The sequence below is a fragment of the Myodes glareolus genome, chromosome 16, assembly GCF_982192425.1.
Source record: "Myodes glareolus chromosome 16, mMyoGla1.1, whole genome shotgun sequence".
In the NCBI taxonomy this organism is placed as follows: Eukaryota; Metazoa; Chordata; class Mammalia; order Rodentia; family Cricetidae; genus Myodes; species Myodes glareolus.
The window spans coordinates 29,989,620-30,009,072 of NC_142041.1; the positions used below are offsets into that span (position 1 = coordinate 29,989,620).

At 36.4% G+C, this 19,453-nt stretch overlaps 1 protein-coding gene across 2 annotated transcripts in view; it reads right to left on the reverse strand.

Moving 5' to 3' along the window:
• Dcaf10 (DDB1 and CUL4 associated factor 10) overlaps positions 1-19,453 on the reverse strand; it is a 44,212-nt gene that overhangs the window by 9,657 nt on the left and 15,102 nt on the right. Inside the window, exon 3 of one of the 2 annotated variants that reach the window (XM_048420079.3) lies at positions 13,017-13,214. The exons of the other annotated variant lie outside the window; for it this stretch is intronic. Within the exon in view, the coding sequence (XP_048276036.2) occupies positions 13,017-13,214 (198 nt within the window). The remainder of the gene's footprint in view (positions 1-13,016; positions 13,215-19,453) is intronic. 2 annotated transcript variants of the gene reach the window in all.

Here is a 19,453-nt window from a genome sequence, read left to right on the forward strand (position 1 = left end):
CACCCATTTCCTCTATTCTTTTTGGTTATTGTAAAAATCATGAACCATATAAACTCAACTTTTTTAATTAAGAAAAAATGATGTGTGGTGGGTATACATGTGGAGGACAATCTGCAGGAGTTGGTTCTCTCTTTTTTATCATGTGGGCCCCAAGGATTAAACGCAGGCTGCAGGCATATTGGCAGGTACCTTCACTCACTGAGCCACCTTGCCAGCCCATAAAACATATTGAGAATTTTAAAATGAAGAGCTGTGACTCATTACCAGAGGATGAATAGTATTAGTCCATTAAAAGGCCTCTCTTTCAACTGTATCTTACTTTTGCTTCAAGCACTCAAGTCTTATATAAGAGAATATGGGTAACTAGTTACTATGTTTCGTTTTTGTTTTTGTGACAGGGTTTCTCTGTGTTACTTTGGAGCCAGTCCTGGAAGTAGCTCTGTAGACCAGGCTGGCCTTGAACTCACAGAGATCCCCCTGCTTCTGCCTCCCAAGTGCTGAGATTAAAGGCGTGCGCCATCAACACCCGGCACTAGTTATTAAGTTTTATTCTCCCTATGTTGTTTCTCTGTCCTCCAAAAAACTTCCTATTTATGTTTTCTCTACTAGAAGATTTTCTCAATCATCTGATTATTATTAGATAGTTTAAGAGCAAGGGATTCAAGTCACTGGGAACTCTGAGTACAGGGTAGGGTGAAGTCATTTCTGAGGAAGCTCTCAGTGCTTAGGTCTTTGGGGTTGACAACTGAAAGAAACTAAAAATGTCTGAGCTGAACATTCAGTGTGCATTAGCACTCCGTTACCTTGGCTTCAGCCCCCGACTGTTTCTGGCATCCTTCAATATGGCAATATTTTCTATATTGTCCTCCTTACCAAAATAGAAACTTCAAGTAAAATGATGCACTGCCCATTAGAAGGGGTGGAGAATAGACCTTCAAGTTCTTAAATATTTCTCATTCAAATTTCCCCTTTAGCCACCTTTTCAGTACAGGATACCCAGAGTTGCCAACTCTTATGGTTTTTGAGGATTCTGGGTAAACTCAGTAAAGTCTTAAACTTTTCCCTCTGAAACTCAAGATTTAGCTTTCTTTTAAAAAATTACATTTGTGTGTGTGTGTGTGTGTGTGTGTGTATCATCTGTGTGCAGGTGCCTGGGGAGGCCAGAAGATGGTGTTTGATCCCCTATCGCTGTAGTTATTGGCAATTGTGATCCACCTGATACGGTGACAAGAAAACGCACGTCTTCTGGAAGAGCAGTAAGTACTCTTAAACCATCTCCAGCTCGAAGATTTACCTTTCCTAAACTTCTTGAGTGAAACTGCCTAAACTGCAGTTGCTAAATCAGTTGACATTCTTCTACCTGCCTCCCAGATTCTAAAATCTATTGTCCAGCTTCTTCTGTTTTCCTAACATTTTAAGTTCATGTCTGACCTCCTACCCTACCCTCTTGGTTTGTGAGACAGGGTCTCATTAAGTAGCCTTGACTGTACTGGAACTTATTATGTAGACCAAGTTGGAAATGAACTTGCTGAGATTCTACTGCTTCTGGGATTATTGTAGTTTTTGAGTCTTCTTATCTATAGGTTCTATTTATCTCATAAAGACTTAAATTTAGGTCTTACAATTAACATAAAGACTATCCATTTTCTGTGAAATTATATACTGTAGCTACATGTGGAGACATACCTGTAGTTTTAGCACTTAAGAGGCTAAGGCAAGAGGACCTTGAATTAGAGACTAGCTTGTTCTATAATAGTAAGTTCCAGGCCAGTCTTAGTGACTCAATGAAACCCCATCTCAAGATATATGTAACAATCTGGGTGTGATGGCACATGCCTATAATCACAACCCTTGGAAGGGTAAGGCTGGAGGATCAGGAGTTCAAGGTCATCCTCAGTTACCTCATAAGTTGGAGGCCATTGTGAGTTGTAAGAGACCCTGTCTCCAAAACAAAACCCCAACCACCAATCAAACTAAAAAAATTATGTATTTATATTTGTGAATACATAAGTCTATATATAAAACATATATTCACACTACTTTATTTCAAAAGTACTGGTATAGACGCTTATATACCAACTCTGACAGAAAGACAACAAGTTCAAGGATAAATTGGGCTACAAAATGAGATCTGTCTCAAAATTTTTGAAAAAAGGAAATCTTTTTAACTATTTGTAAGATACACTCACAATGGGAACATGCACAATTTGTACATTATCTTATACCTAGTAATCTTTAGTTGATTTTGTTTGTCTGTTTTGTTTTGCTCCAATACAGGGTTTCTCTATGTATCCCTGGCTGTCCTGGAACTCACTCTGTAGACCAGGTTGGCCTTCAACTCAGAGATGCACCTGTCTCTGCCTCCTGAGAGCTGGGATTAAAGGCATGTGTCACCACTGCTCAGTCTTTATTTTTGATTAAAACATGGTATATACAATTGTATATGAAAATTGGGTATAGTTCTGGTATACAACATGATTTTTCTTTTTTTTGTGTGGCTAGGGAACAAAACTGGGGCTTGCACATACTAAACCTGTGCTCTACTACTAAGCTACATTCCCAGCCCACAACATGCTTTGAAATGTCTACATTGTTAAGCTAATAATTAACTTATTATGTATTACTTTATATACTTTCAAGAATTTTTGTTTTGTTTTGTTAGTCTCTCTATATAGCCCAAGTTGCTCTGGAATTCACTATGTAGAGTAGGCTGGCCTTGAACTCACAGAGCTATGCCTGCTTCTGCCTCTCAAATGCTAGGATTTAAAAGCATATGCCATTAAGGCCCTCTCTCAGGGATTTTTTCAAGTATTATACACTGTTATTAACTATGGTTACTATGTTATATAATCTATACCTCTTGAATTTCTTCTCCCTAATTGAAATTTTGTATCTGCTGACCAATCTCTCCCCTCTACACCAGTTTTCAGCTTCTTAGATAATTTACCACTATTCTAATCATTGCCTCTCCAAGTCTACTTTTGAAATCTGTCATTCCATGTTTGGCTTATTTCACTTAAGATGTGTCTACCAGGCTCATCTACATTGCTGAAAAAGATTTCCGTATTTTAAGGGGCTGAATAACATATTGTGTATGTACCATATTTTAAAAATCTACACATCTGTACAGTGAGTGACTGAGTACAAGCCTTTAGCAGCTGACTTCAGCTCCTCTGGATGTATACCTAGTAGAGAGCCTACTAGGTTATTATGGGAGTTCTTTCTTTCTGTCTTTCTGAGAAAATTCCATACTTTTCCATAATTTATAACTAACAATTTTGGTCAATGCTTACTAATTCTGATTATTTCTCTGAAGACATTCTAGGATATCTGTATAGACAAGGGGTTGGAAAGCTATGACTGTGGACCAAACTTGGTCCACTGGCTGTTTTTATACAGCGTGTATGAACATAGCCACATCAACTCATGTACTGTTCCTGTGTGGCTACTCAGAAACTGCACACTACCAAAACCTAAAATATTTATTACTTGGTCTTTCACAGAAAGTTTGTCAATACTTGAGAGCCACATAATCTGTGAATAATATTAAATTTGCAATCCATATACATACATGATGACTTTTCTTTTATTGCACCACCTCACCCACGGCACCGATTAGCAACAGGAGTAGTGGTGGGCATATTCTCTTTCCCGATTTTATAGAGAAACTTCTGGAGGTTTATCACTAAATACTGCCCTGAGTACTGAGATGTCATCCAGTCAGCAGAGGGCTTGTCTAGCATGCACTCTGTGTTTGATCCCCAACAGCACATAAGTTAGCTACGGATGCACACACCTGTAATCCCAGAACTCAGAAGGTGGAGGCAGAAGGGTAAGAAAGATTTCAAGGTCATTTTCTGCCACAACAGAGTTTCGGGCCAGCCTGAGCTAGAAAGTTTGTCTCAAAAACAAACAAACAAAAAACAAAACAAAACCCCCCAAAATAAAAGTGAATACTCTGTATACTTTGGTGAATTTCCTCTTCTGTTTACAATCATTTGGTTTTCATAAAGTTTTATTGAGGAATAATTAACACACCATAAAATTCCCTCATTTTAAGTGTATAGTTAAATGATTTCGAATCGTGCAATCAATACACTACAGCTTTATAACATTTTCAGCATCTTAATAGTTTTCCTGACCATCATTGGCAATCCTTCCTTGTTCCAACTCCCAGACCTAGGCAACCACTAATCTACTTTTTATCTCCATTATTTGCCTAGTTCATATACACAGTCTTACAATAAGTGCTTTTTTTTTTTAAAAAAAAAAAAACTGCTTCTTTTTACTTACAATATTTAGGGGTTTATCCCTGATGTAATACACATCACTATTTGGTTCTTTTCCTTTTGTAGGCTTTTTGTTTTGTTTTGTTTTTCGAGACAGGATTTCTCTGTAGTTTTTTGAAGCCTGTCCTGGAACTAGATCTTGTAGACCAGGCTGCCTCTGCCTCCTGAGTCCTGGGATTAAAGGCCTGGCTCGGTTCTTTTTCATTGCTAAATGGTATATATTTTTAAATTAGATACGCTACTTTTGTTTGTTTGTTTTTTGAGGCAGGATCTCTCTACATAGCCCTTGCTTGCACCACCATGCCAACTGATACGCTACCTTGTGTTAATCTATTTACCACTTGAGAGATATCAGATTAGCTCCACTTTGGGAGGCAATTATGAAAAATACTACTGTAAACATTCATATACAAGTCTGGGTGTACACATATATGTTAATTTTCTTGAGTAAACATACTTAGGAAGTAGAATTGCTGGGTCATAGGCTAGCTCTATTTAATATCTCATAAAGCTGGCAAACTGAACCAGGCATGGTAACACATACCTTTAATTCCAGCATTCTGAAGGCAGAGAGATAGGCAGATTTCTAAGAGTAGAGGCCAGTCTGTTCTACACAGTGAGCTCTAGGACAGCCAGAACTATGTAGAAAGACCCTATCTCAAAACAAACAAAAACAAGCTTGTAAACTGTAATTCCAGTAATGAGAATTCTAATAATGAGGTTTTCAGTAATGAATTCCAGTTTCCCACATTCTTGCCATTGTTATTAATACTGAGTCTTTCAAACACAAACATGCAGTATCTCTTCATTCATTTACAACCTTTTTTCTTTCAGCAATGATTTAGTTTCTACTGCACCAGTCATATATATGGCACACAAATAAACACACACATTTATTTATTTATTGGGTTATAGATCAGACCCAAGGCTCTCTTGCTGAGCTATACTCCCAGCATAAATCTTATACTTTTGTAAAATTTATTCCTAAATTATCCTAGTTGTTCTGATGCCATTGTAAAATGGAAATATTTTTATTCATTTTTGGATTGTTTTTCTACTCATATATAAGAATAATTGGGTTTTGTGTATTAATCTTATATATCTGCTTATAAGTAGAGATACAGTTGAGTTTTGTATCTTAATTAATCTTGTGTATCTAGTCACATGTAAAAATACTATTGGGTTTTGTATATTAATTTTGTATATTTGCTCATAGGTTGAGATACAATTGGGTTTTATATATTAATTAATCTTATATATTTCCTCATATATAAAAATGCAATTGAGTTTTGTGTATTAATCTTATATCTTGTAGACTTGATGAACTTAGCTCTAGGGATTTTGTGAACCCATCAGATTTTCTACATAGTGTGCAGATTCTTTGCAACTGAAGACTGATTTATTTCTCTGTAGTCTGGATGCATTTTACTTCTCCTGTCTGACTGTGCCTCCACAGTCATGCTGTTCCTTCAGAACAATTTGGACAAAGTGGTGTTAGCTCTGTCCTCAATCTTATGGGGCTTTGAAGCTTTTCAACATTAAGTATTTATGACTTAAACCGCAAGTTTTTCATGGGTGTTATCATTCTAAGGAAGTTCCTTTTATTCTTACTTGGATCACAAAAAGTTGTTAGTCTTCTTTAAAAAGTGCTTTTCTGATGCATTAGGATGATTATATGAAGTTTGAACTTTATTAATATGATATACTACATTAGTTGATTCTTTAGACATTAAGCCATTTTATATTCCTAAAATAAATTCTATTTGATTGTAGCACATAATCCTTTATAGATGTTGCTCAATTTGACTTTCCTTGTAAGCGAGCCTTTCTGGCAGTTCTAAGCATATCTAGAATGCATCTTGAGTACTTTTACCGCATCCTATCTCCTTCCCAGCCCTTACTGAGAGGTTATCAGTCAGTAGTTGTTTATCTTATTTTGCTGATAGGATAATACTAGACTGTGATGGCTATTCTAAAAGTTTCTTTATGTTTTTATTTAATTTTGAGAGCTTCACACAGTATATTTTTTATCATATTTTCCCTCCCCCAATTCCTCAAAGGTTTGAGTTGGGAAATGCTATATTCTTTGGTTGGTAAAATTCATTAGTAAACTTATTTGGGCCTGGTCTTTTAATTATGGGAAGATTTTAAAATCATCAATTCAATTGTTTTTGTTTCTTCTCTATTCTTCATTTCTTTCTTTCTGATGTTGTTCTTTTTTGAAAAAGTGTTTCTCTGTGTAGCCCAGACTGTTCTGAAACTTGTATGCTGTGAATATCATTGGTTAATAAAGGAACTGCTTTGGGCCTATAACAGAGCTATAGGGGAACAGAGCTAGGCAGGAAAAACTAAAGGAAATGCTGGGAGAAATTGGGCAGAGTCAGAGAAAAGCCATGTAGCCCCGCCGGTAAGTCACAGCGACATGGCAATACACAAATTAATAAATATGGGTTAAATTAATACATATGAGGTAGCCAATAAGAAGCTTGAGCTAATGGGCTAGGCAGTGATTTAATTAATACAGTTTCTGTGGGATTATTTTGGGGCTAAGTGGCCAGGAACTAACTAGCGGCTCTCCTCACTATACTTGCTCTGTAAACCAGGCTGGCTTTGAACTCACAGAGATCTACCTGCCTCTGCCTCCCAAGTGCTGGGATTAAAGGCCTGCGCCACAACTGCCAGGCCCTACGTATCTTTTTTTTTAAATATTTATTTATTTGCTTATTATGTATACAGTATTCTTTCTTCAGTCCAGAAGAGGGCATCATGCCTCATTACAGATGGTTGTGAGCCACCATGTGGTTGCTGGGAATTGAACTCAGGACCTTTGGAAGAACAGGCAATGCTCTTAACCACTGAGCCATCTCTCCAGCCCCCCTACGTATCTTTTATTTAACAATTTTTTTTTAAAATATTTATTTATTTATTATGTATACAATATTCTTTCTGTGTATATGCCTGCTGACCAGAAGAGGGCACCAGACCTCATTACAGATGGTTGTGAGCCACCATGTGGTTGCTGGGAATTGAACTCAGGACCTTTGGAAGAGCAGGCAATGCTCTTAACCTCTGAGCCATTTCTCCAGCCCCTATTTAACAATTTTTTGTTTGCTTTTAAAACAAGGTCTTGCTATATATAGCACAGACTGACCTCAAACTCATGATCCTTCTGCTTCAGCTGACATATAAGTGTCACTACTTCAGTTTCTGTTAAGTTGGTTGGTGCTATACTTTTGCTTTTTAATTATGACTGAATGTTGAATTTTATAAAACAGAATCATATAAATATCTAGTTTATCTGTTAATATAATTAAACTAATAGGATATCTATTCATTTTTAGAATAAATTCAACCAAGTTTTGGTATTTTTGAGTTGCTATCTTCTAGGATTAATTTCTTTTTAGTTAGAATATTTTTTAAAGATATATTTATTTATTATATATACAACATTCCTTCCATGTAAGCTTGCATGCCAGAAGAGGGTCCCAGATCTCATTACAGATGGTTGTGAGCCACCACGTGGTTGCTGGGAATTGAACTCAGGACCTCTAGAACAGTCAGTGCTCTTAACCTCTGAGTCATCTCTCCAGCCCTAAGAATATTTTTTTTAAATCATCATTCATATTACATACTGGATTTTCTTTTTTCCTTCTAACATTTTCTTTGTTATGTTTGGCTACCCAAGTTATACTATAATAGTTTTATACTGAGGTCAAAATCTCCTTTTCTAGAACCTGCTCAGTTTAATTGGAATATTATTTATAATATTTGATAGAAGTCACCTATAAAAGCACTTGCACTACATTTTTATTAGTAAATAGGCTTTAATTAATTTAAATTTTTAGTAGATATGTTTGAATTTTTGTCATTGAATTGTTGTAAGATTTTTTTAAAATTGTGACTGTATGTATTATGTCCTTTGTGGATATATTCTGTGGGTATAGGTGCCCATGTAGACCAAAAGGGACTGGATCCTCTGAAGCTGGAGTTGCGTGCCATTATAAGCTGCCCACTGTAGGTGCTGGAAGCCAAACTGCCCTTCGAAAAGAATAAGAGCTCTTAACCACTGAGCTATCTCTCCAGACCCTAAATTTTGTCATTTTGTAATGGTCAAAGCAAAAGTAATATTCAGTACTGTATAAACACTGGGTACTTAGAATAAATGTGAGTTTATAAGGGGATTTCAGCTACTAGATCATGGGATGAAGAATGGGTACCAGCAGGTGTAGGGTATGACTTAGAGCACACATATTTCTTAATTAGTATGGCAGAAATTCACTATATGTGGGTGCTGGGGATCAAACCTAGAACCTAGTGCAGCTATGTATCTAAGGTCCCATTAAGTTCAATCTTCTAATAGCAGCTTCTGCTGAACCAGGAGTGTTGGTTAAATATCAAGACTTGATAAGAAGTCAATTCTCACTGGTCAGTTTTACTGAGGCGCTGCTTTTTTGTTTGTTTTATTTTGATTTGATTTGATTTATTTGAGATAGGGTCTCACTGTGTAGGCCTGAAACACTGTAATTCTCCTACTCAGTCTTTCAAATGCTAGGACTATACGAATGTGTCATTATATACCTAGCTTCTAATGTATATTAAAGAAGATGGCTAGTTCATCAAAGTTTTAATGTATATTGGTAAAATAGTGTTGTTGCTGAATTTTTTAGCTTTTAAATTATTTTATTATTTATTTCATGTGCATGTATGTGTGAGTATGTGTGCACACGTGGAGGACAGAGGACACCAGGTAGACCTGGGGGCTGGCAGATTGACTCAGGTTGTCAGGTTTGGTGGGAAAAGGCTTTATCTACTGAGTCATTTCACTGGAGACATAATGTTGTTGTTTTGAGATAGGATCCTATTGTGTAGTCTAACCTGGCCCTGAACTTATGCTCCTCCTGCCTCAGGCTCAGTGTTGAGATAACTGGTATACTTCACCACATCTAACTCATATTTTAGTTACAGCTCCTTTCTTCATTGCTATATTTTTAATTGTCTTTTATTTTGAATCTTGGCCCCTCCTCTATTTGATTAGCTTTTTTTTTTTACAGATTTTTATTTATTATGTATTCATGGTTCTTCCTGCATGTATCCTGCAGGCCAGAAGAGGACACCAGATCTTATTACAGATGGTTGTGAGCCACCATGTGATTGCTGGGAATTGAAATCTTTACCTCTGAGCCATCTCTCCAACTCCTTGAATAGTTTTTCAAAGAATAGATTTAAAAAAAAAAAAATCTTTTCTTTTTTTTCTAGGCTTTCTTGAGACAGATTCTTATTATGTAGCTCTGGCTTTCCTGGAACTCAAAGAGACCCACCTGCCTCTGCCTCTCAAGTGCTGAGATAAAAGGTGCATACTATTGTGCCTGGCTGCATTTTCATTTTATTCTATCTTTTTTTTTTTTTAAAGTGCACTAGTGTTTTGCCTTCACGTATGTCTGTGTGAGAGTGTCAGATCCCCTTGAGCTAGAGTTAGACAGCTGTGAAATGCCTTGTGGGTGCTGGGAACTGAACCCGGGTCCTCTAGAAGAGCAGCCAGTGCTTACACTGAGCCATCTCTCCAGCCCTATATTTTCATTTTTAATACTGATATTTCTATTTTTCATTATTCCCGTACATCTTTTATTGAGTTTATCCCACGTTTCCTCGATTTCTTTGAATAAGTTTATCAACTTTCAGTCCACTAATTTCATTACACCTGGACTTTCTCTTTCTTTCTCCTTCCCTGACAGAATCTCACTATATGTAGCTTAGGTTAGCATCAATCTCATCCTCATGCTGGAGTCACAGTGTGACTAAGCTAAATGTGGGCACTTCTAATAACTGTGCTAACTAAATTGTACCGAGTTCAGAAAAATTGTTTATGACAGCATTTATTTGATAACAACTGTGAAGTTTAATACAAGTTGTTTTTATTTTTTTATTTTTGTTCTAGGTCTGTTTGAAGGGATATATCTGTTTGAGGGAACAGAATTGAGTAGAATTCTTAAAAAATGTATGTCTTTAAATTTTCTAAAGCCTTATTCAATTTTTAAATCCTCTTTAAAAAGCATGGTGTGTGTGTGTGTGTGTGTGTGTGTGTGTGAGAGAGAGAGAGAGAGAGAGAGAGAGAGAGAGAGAGAGAATATCGTGGCATGTGTGTGGAGATCAGAGGTCCGTTCTTTCCTTCTACATTTATGTGGATTTTAGGGATAGATCTTGGGTTTCTAGACAGCAGAGCAAATGCCTTATCTACTAATCCATCTCCCTGGCCTTTTTTAAATGTCTACTTTATCTATTAGAAAAATGAGAAAACATTTTCTATTGATTTCTTGCTTTTTTTTCTTGTAATTTTGTCAAATTTTGCTTCTAATAAGTTTTACTTTTAAGTAATATAAGAATTCATTTATACTATTTATCCATACAAGCCTGTGTTGTAGGATGCCACTTGTTCATGGTAATTATTGCTACTATTCCCATTTAAAACATGATAAAAATAACCATTCATCTCTCTCCCCCTAGTTCATTAAATTGAGTATTTTATTTAATTAAGAAATAATTCATTTATATTCTAGTAAAACTAGTCTTTTAATATGGTACCCTTTTTTTTGGTTATAAAGCTTTTTGTCTTAGATACAATCTTATCTGCTATTAATGTGGCCATAACTGTTTTCTTCTGATGAATATTTATCAGTTTTCTTCCCTATTCTTTTCTGGTTTTGTGTATTTTATGTAGCTCATCTAGAGAACATACAGTTTGATCGACCACTATATTTTAATTGGCTACTTTAGTATTAGGAATTGAACCTAGGGCTTCACACAAGCCAAGTAGGTACTCTGCCATTGAGCACTGGTCCTTTTATTATGTTATTTCAAGACAAGGTCTTACTAAGTTGACCAGTTTAGCCTTCAATTTACAGCTTTTTTGCCTCAACATTTCCAGTAGCTGGGATTACAGATTCAGCTTGTTTTTGTTTTCTGAGACAAAATGTTAGTATGTAACCCAGGCTGGCCTTCAAGTCCTTCTGCCTCAGATTTCCAAGTACAGATCATAGAAATTTGCCATCCCGAGTGGCCTGTTTGCTTTTTTTTTTAAAAATATTTATTTATTATGTATACAATATTCTGTCTGTGTGTATACCCGCAGGCCAGAAGAGGGCACCAGACCCCATTATGAGATGGTTGTGAGCCACCATGTGGTTGCTGGGAATTGAACTCAGGACCTTTGGAAGAACAGGCAATGCTCTTAACCTCTGAGCCATCTCTCCAGCCCCCGGCCTGTTTGCTTTTTAAATGATTCTATCCACCCACTTTTATGCTTCTATTGGACTGATTGTTTTATTAAGTTTTTACTTTTCTTCTAATTTGAAAATTATTATTTTCCTATTCAAATTTTCTTCCTAAATTAGCTCCCCACATTTATGTCTGCATTTTAAAAGATGTGTTCGTATTTATTGAGAAACAATACCTCTGTCCTTCACTCCAACAGTTGGGTGTACCTAAAATTTTTTTTTCTTTTTTTTCCCTTTTTTTTACCAAGAATAACTCCTCCTTAACATAACATCCGAAGGCTCCGATATGTCAACTATATTGACAATTCACCACACCACCGTTAGCAACAAGCACAAGCCAAGCTTCAACTCTGCAAACAATTTCTCTGTAAGAGAACATTTTCTTGCAGTGCTTCACAACTGAGGTCACTGTATAAAACGTGCTTTGTACTACAGGATTCTGAGAAATCATGGTTCCAGCTAAGCTGGTGCCAGCAGGTATCCTCTTCTTCCACAGGCAAACCAAATGATCCCATGTATTATTTCTAAACACTGCTTCCAGATCACAATCATTTCAAATGAGAACTGCTTTTTTAATGCATGAAAATAAAAATTTAAAACTACAAAATAAATACATTTAGGACCAAAGAACCAAAGAATGAGGAATATTTTTGTTTCACATAGGAAATAAAAATATTTTCCCTTATATTTAGGAAATTCATTTTATAAACCAATTCTCTTCATTAGATATATGCCTTGATCTCCCGCCCACGTAATTTCCCCCATTTCTTCTTTATTTTGCAGTGGTGGGCCCATGCAGGCTAGAAAGGCTCTCTGCTACTGAACTATATATACTCTTAGTTCTAAAATCTTTAGCTTTAATACATGACTAAACATAATAAAAGAAGAAATCATGGTTTCTTTTTTTTTTCTTGTTTTCCTCCTCCTTTTTTTCTTTTAGGCTGAGTCTCTTTACACTGCCCTGTCCTGGAACTCTATATGTAGACCAGGTTGCTGAAAATTCAGAGATCTACCTGCCTCTGCTTCTTTGAGTGCTGGGATTAAAGGCCTGCACCACCACACCTGTTCCTCCTATCCCACAGTCCCCAGACAGGAGCATCTCCTGTAGCCCATGCTATCCTCCAAGTTGCTATATAATCAAGGATGACCTTGAACTTCCGATCTTTCTACTGTCTACCTCTAGAGTGCTGGGATAACATGCTTACATCACTGTGTCTGGCTGTGTGGTGATGAGGAGCAAACACCAGGCTTCAAGCATGCTAAGTAAGCATTCAATCAGTTGAGCCATGTCCCCAGCCGAGGAATCACTTTCCCTTGTTTTTCTCTCCCCATTAAGCTAACATTTTGACACCCCACTCCGACTCTAGATCAGAATACTGAACTTGTTCATCATCTTTTAAAGACAAAAAAAAGTTTTACAGTATTACATTCCTAACATGGTCTCCTATTTACAAACCTGTTAGTGTCCCATATAATGACATTTCCATCAAATCCTGATGTTACTAAGAGTCTTGTATTAGTATCATATTCGATGTTCTTCACCCAGCTAGTGTGACCATGTAAAGTGCATACTTTGGTGTTCAATTTTCTCAGATCCCATAGTGCTATTGTAGTATCATCAGAGCAGGTAGCAAATAGCCGGTTATCAAGAAATCTACAAAAGCAGAAAAGAAAAACTGGTTCATTTAATCTCTACTTAAAGAAAATATGATTTTAGAAACAATCTCTATACAACCAAAGGACTGCAATCTCCCTGTAGAACCCCAGCAATTCTAACACACTAGACAGTCCACACAGACTGCTAATGAATACAAACACACTATAACTGGCCTATGTCACTGTGGATTTTATTTGAATTTACTAGAAATTGTGAATAGGTGTTTAGAGCACAGTTGGCAGAAGGGAAGGAAGGAAGGAAGGAAGGAAGGAAGGAAGGAAGGAAGGAAGGAAGGAAGGAAGGAAGGAAGGAAGGGTGGGTGAAGGGAAAGGAAGGAAAGGAAGGAAAAAACTCCAGAATCTTCCCAGGGATTGAAAGAAAAAGTTTAATAGAAAACAGATTTTAAGGATTCGACTGCTCAAAGGGACACTATATTAAACAAAAGATTCTAATAGAGATTTGTTACAAGTAATGTCTCTTTCTACTTACAACAAATTTACATACAAAACTTGTGATTTGAAGTGCCACCATTTAAATCTATTAATTCAAAAGCATTCCCCCAAATAATTTCCAATGACATTTTATTAGTGAAGACTGTAAGACAGACTTGTTCTTATGCTACTTATGCTATAATGCAGACTTTTTATAATTTTTACTAATTTCCAAATCCTTAGTAACAATATACAAACACTTATAAACTGACCATTCACTTTCGTTTCTGTTTAATAGTGGTATAGTATCTTTAGCAAACACTGTTACATACAACTTCACAGTCTCCAGTAGAACAAATGAACTCTGGAGCTTCTTCCAACATAAAATTATATATAATTCCGTCTAAAATAAATATCAATATCCACACACAACACCATGACCTTACTGCAATTTATCATGGATTTGTCTCTTTTGCTTGTTTATAAGCCAATAGCCTATTTATACCCAGGCTGTCTCCCATCCAATACTAAGCAGGTTTAACCTCTGCTCAGAAGTACGGCATGTGAACCTGCCTAGCACACTGGGGTCAATATGGCCGTAGACTTACTTACAATGGCTTTAATTCTAGGCCCGCCTTCCTCCTCTTCCTTAATTTTGTTTTTTTTGTTTTGTTTTGTTTTTTTCGGTTTTTTTAATATTTAGCTGTCATCTCTTCCAGGAAGCCAGCACCTTTTTTTGTTTTTTAAATAAAATTCAGTCTTCTTTATCTAGTCTAGAGTAGTTTACAAATATGCTATAAGCTCCCCAATCAATCACTCTTTAATTTTTGGGGGTGCACATGTATGTACAGGTTCACTTATGGAGTCAGAGGCTGTCTTCCTCTGTTGTTCTTCACTTTATTTTTTGAGGGAGGGGATCTTGACTGAAGCTGAAGCTTGCTACTTCTGCTAGAATGGAGTTAAAAATGAGTACCACTGAGTCCAGCTTTTTTGGTGGATGCTGGCAAGCTGAACTGAGATTCCTATGCATGTATTTTATCCACTGAGCTATTTTCCCACCCCAGCGCTTTACACTTCTAGACAGGTTTCTCTGGCCCTGGCCGTCTGGAACTTGCTCTATAGACTAGGCTGGCCCCTGCACTTCGTTCATAATATTTAACACTGTGGTATAAGGAACAATTTTAGAAAGCTATAAATTCCTTGAAGACAGGGTAAAGTACCTATCATGTGATTAGAGCTGCAGTACCAAGCACATGTGCTTTATTTAATTTACTTAAAGACAGGATATCATATAGCCCAGGATGGCCTCAAACAACACTGAACTTAGGATTGTCTCACTACAGGAGTAGGCTACCATGCCCAGTTTATGTGGTGCTTAAGATCAAAAACAGGGCTTGATGCATAAAAAGCAATCACTTTACCAAATAAGCTAGATTTCTAGTTCTATCTGTAAATGTTTATTAAATAAATGAATTAAAGAAATTCATTACCCAGAAGACAAAAACACATTGTTACATAAAACTATTATGTGAAATAAGCAAAATAGAGATAGGTTAGGAAAGAGTACAACGAGAACTGACTGAAAATGAATAGGAACTCCCAGGGGTAAGAAATACAAAGGTATGTAAAAGATTGCTGTATGTGGTCAAGGAGAAAAATGGGGAATTTACTGACTTAACTGCAGTGATTCTCTGCTGTGGAAGCACATTCTGCTCCTTCAGCCAACAGCCTTTAAGAGACCAGGCCCAGGTGGGCTGGTATCCCAATGGCTTTTCTCCTTCCCTGCCTCCTCTAAGCAGCATCTCACTATGTAGACCTAGTTAATCTGAAATTCACTATGCAGACCAGGCTGACCTCAAACTCAAAGAGAGCCTCCTGACTCTTCCTCCTAAGTGCTGGGATAAAAGGTATGTACCACCACTTCTGGCCACTCCAAGACTTTTAATAAAGAGAGTGAGATGATTTCATAGGAATTTTAAGATCATTTAGATGATCAGAACCCCAAACTTTTGGGTTTTTATTTTAAAAGTTAAGAAAGATGGGGAAAAAAAAATCAACTTTTCAGTATTTGGTAATAAAATAACTAAAGTAATTATTGCATAAAAGATATTCTAATCTCTAAAATGTAGAAAGAATCTTAGAGTAATAGTTAATTAATTTTGAATTGAGTTTACCTTAATGAAAAATTCAATACTTTGACTTTTTCACTCATTTTTCCTCAAAGTATTAACTGACAAATTTTTTATACTGGTAAAAAGAATAAATCATACAGTAGTAAGAGTAGTGTGTAGATAAAGCTATCATCTCTATGGCAATTTTAATCCCAAAATATGTATATGTACAGAAAGTAAAGTATTACGATAGCCCTTGGATACATGGCCCATTCCTCTCCAGTAAAAACTTAGAATAGCCTAGAAAGCTGTCACTGTTGGGCTGGGACGTAGTTCAGTTGGTAGAGTGCTTGCTTAGTATACATGAAGCAATCCCAGCATGCACTTAGAAGGAGTAGGAGAATCCTAAATTCAAGGTTATCTGTGGTTATACAGTGAGTTCAAGGCCAGCCAGGTACGGTTATGTGACATGCTGTCTTAGAAAAGGAAAAGTTATGAGATGTTTCTAACTCTACATTCTTTGACAAGTAGGAGCTCCTCTTGCACAAACACTAAAATCTGTCTGAATCAGAACCTCTCAACTGTGTCCACAAAACTCTAAGTTGGCTAGAAAAGCTCTGGATGGACTTCTGTCTGGAGGAGCTAAGCTCTCTATTTGAGGAAAACTGGAAAAGGATAAAAGCAACTGAAAGCGAATTCTTTAGGACCTACATCTCATTGTCCAAGCCAAAATACTGTTGAATATTTAACAAAACTTAAACTAAAAAAAAAAAAAACACAAAAAGAAACTCTTCATTTAATAACTACATGTAAATTCTTAAAACTGGATTAAATCTTGAGCATTATAATATCTACAATGAAATTATGAAAGAATATTTTATCTTCCCTTCATATTTGGGCTTTGTTCTATAATGAAGATCACTTTCCCATAAATCCTCAGATTTTATCAGCTGTCCCAAGAGCCAGTGAGATATTCACGAAATTTTGGTATCTCTTGTGCCATTATTTCCATTACTGTTTTTTTCTGACATTTTCCTGATCAGATCACTATTGCCAATGATTTTACATGTATCTTGACCACTTCTCTAGTATCACTTTCAGGGTTTTGTGAAATTACACATGCATTTCCCCTCAGCTGGCAAATACTGTATTTGTCTTACATTGTGTGAAATGAACACAAGAACCCAGGAACAACAAATAGTTATGTACGCTGCTACATTGTTACCACATCACTGAATGTGTATTTTTAGTTTTACCTTGAGGCTTTCTCCTTACAATCTCATAATTACAGGTATCGAGATTGCTATATGGACTCTTACATCTAAGTATAAAGTTCTCTGGAATAAGTAAGCCTACAAAATGTATTTTAACATAAACATTTTTCTTTCTTAAAACATGAACAGAAAATATTCCCAACTATCATTATTATTTTACAAAATTAACAATCCACAAAACTAAAAAATTAACTAAAAGACATGACCAAGAATGTGCAAAATGACTGCCTTGAATGAAACAAAAAAAATGTATGTATGCCCACACCTTTGCAGAGTGTTTACAGAGAGGTGGTCTCATGGATCCATGTATGATTTCATTTCTACTACTTCCTGTATATGAAGCCTTGAAGAAATCTCTATAAAAGTCATTATTTCCTCCTTCTTAAGACAAATATGGCATCTATCTCACACGAAGACATGATAAACATCAAAGTAGCTGAGGCAGAGACACCACAAGTTTAAGATCAGCCAGACCAGCCAGCCTGGCAAGGCCTTACCTCAAAAGACAAATGTAAACATTTTTAATTAATCTGTGTGTGTGTGTACATGTCTGTACACTCACTCTTTGGTGCACATGTGGAGATTAGAGACAACATGTGGAGTTGGTTCCACCATGTGGATCCCAGGGATTAAACTCAGGCTGTCAGGTTTGGCAGCAAAGTACCTGTTGTCCCCCACTCATCCAAATTTTTAAAAATCTTAAACAATATAGCATATTAAAAGTGTTTTACTGATTTGACACACAATAGACTCAAGAAATGTACGTTAGTATTATTAAGTAGTGCACACTTAAGTTCATGCACCCAGAGACCTTTCAGATCCTTAACCTCTTAGGTTACTTGTGCTTCTACACAAACTTCAAAATCCATTTTCCTAGATTCAAATTTGTAGGCACGTGTGCTGTGGCAGCACGCTGACAGTAGCACATGAGAGTTGACACTGATAAAGAATTCAAACAGGTTAGTCAAATGTCACTTTGAGTGGGGGCAAACAACTTGACACAAGTCTATTCTTTTTGAAATAAAAGAATTTTCAATTATAAAATATTAGAAATAGAGACAATTAAAATGAATATAACAAACACCTGTGATACCCACCACCCAGCTTTATCAAATTTTAACATTTCATTATCTTTCAGAATTGTCTGAAAATATAAACATTTGAAGTACATTGTGAGTCCCTCCCCGAGCCCATTCCCCTCCCTCCCTCTCCAGAGGGAACCACTATCCAAAATTTGTCATTCCCCATGCACATGTTTAATACCACAAATTAATATGTATGTATCCATCATTTCCATAGTTTTTATATCCAATTTATTCTGGAGATAGTTACTGAGCACCCACCATGTACAAGGCACAGTTCTAGGTGCTAGGATAAAACAGAACAAATGCATGCCTTCATCAAGCTTACGTTTGCGAAGCTTTACAATTTTATATAAATGGCATCACACCATACAACTCAATCTACAATTTGCTTTTCTGTCTCATCCTTACACTTCTGGGATGTTTTTGGTTCATTTAACTGATGTATAGTATTCCATTGTACACTAAACTTTACCTGCTTTCCTCTTAACAGATAACTCATTTCTACCTTCTTTTTTAGTCTAATGCTGTAATGAACCTTTCCTCTCTTATGCACCTAATTCACATGGTTAAGGGGTGTATTAATTTCTTAAAAGTATGATGATCTCTAATTTTACCAGGCATTGCTGAACTGTTTGAAAACTGTATTACCCATTTAGACTATCAACATAACTAAGGGTTATTTCTCATCACTGCCAATACCTGTATTTCTTCACTGACAATTGATGAGCTTGAAAACCTTTCAAATGTACTGTGATTTTTTGCATGCTTTGTTGGGAGGTTTAACATACTCAAGATCCTTCTGCTCATGATTGGAAGTATCTTCTATCAGTCTTTATCTCCCCATTACTGTTAGGTTTTCTTTTTCTTCTTTCTTTCTCTTTTTTTCTTTTCTTCCTTCCTTCCTTTCTTTCTTTCTCTTTCTCTCTTTTTCTTTCTTTTTTTTCTCAAGACAAGGTTTCTCTGTGTGACTTTGGGAGTCTGTCCTGGAATTCACTCTGTAGACCAGGCTGGCCTTGAACTCAGGGATCCGCCTACCAAACGCACGTGCCACCACTGCCTGGCTCTGTAAGGGTTTCTGTAACAAAACTACAATGACGTTTTATTTCACTCAGCTGAATTCACTAATCTTTAATGGTTCATGCTTTTAGGATCTTAAAAATACTTTCTTGGGCTGGAGATATTGTTCAGTGGCTAAGAGAACTGGTTGCTCTTCTAGAGGACCTAGGTTCGATTCCCAGCACCCACATTCACAACTGTCTGTAACTCCAGTTCCAGGGGTCCAATACCCTCACTCATATCAATGCACATAAAATAAAATTAAATAAATTAGAAAAA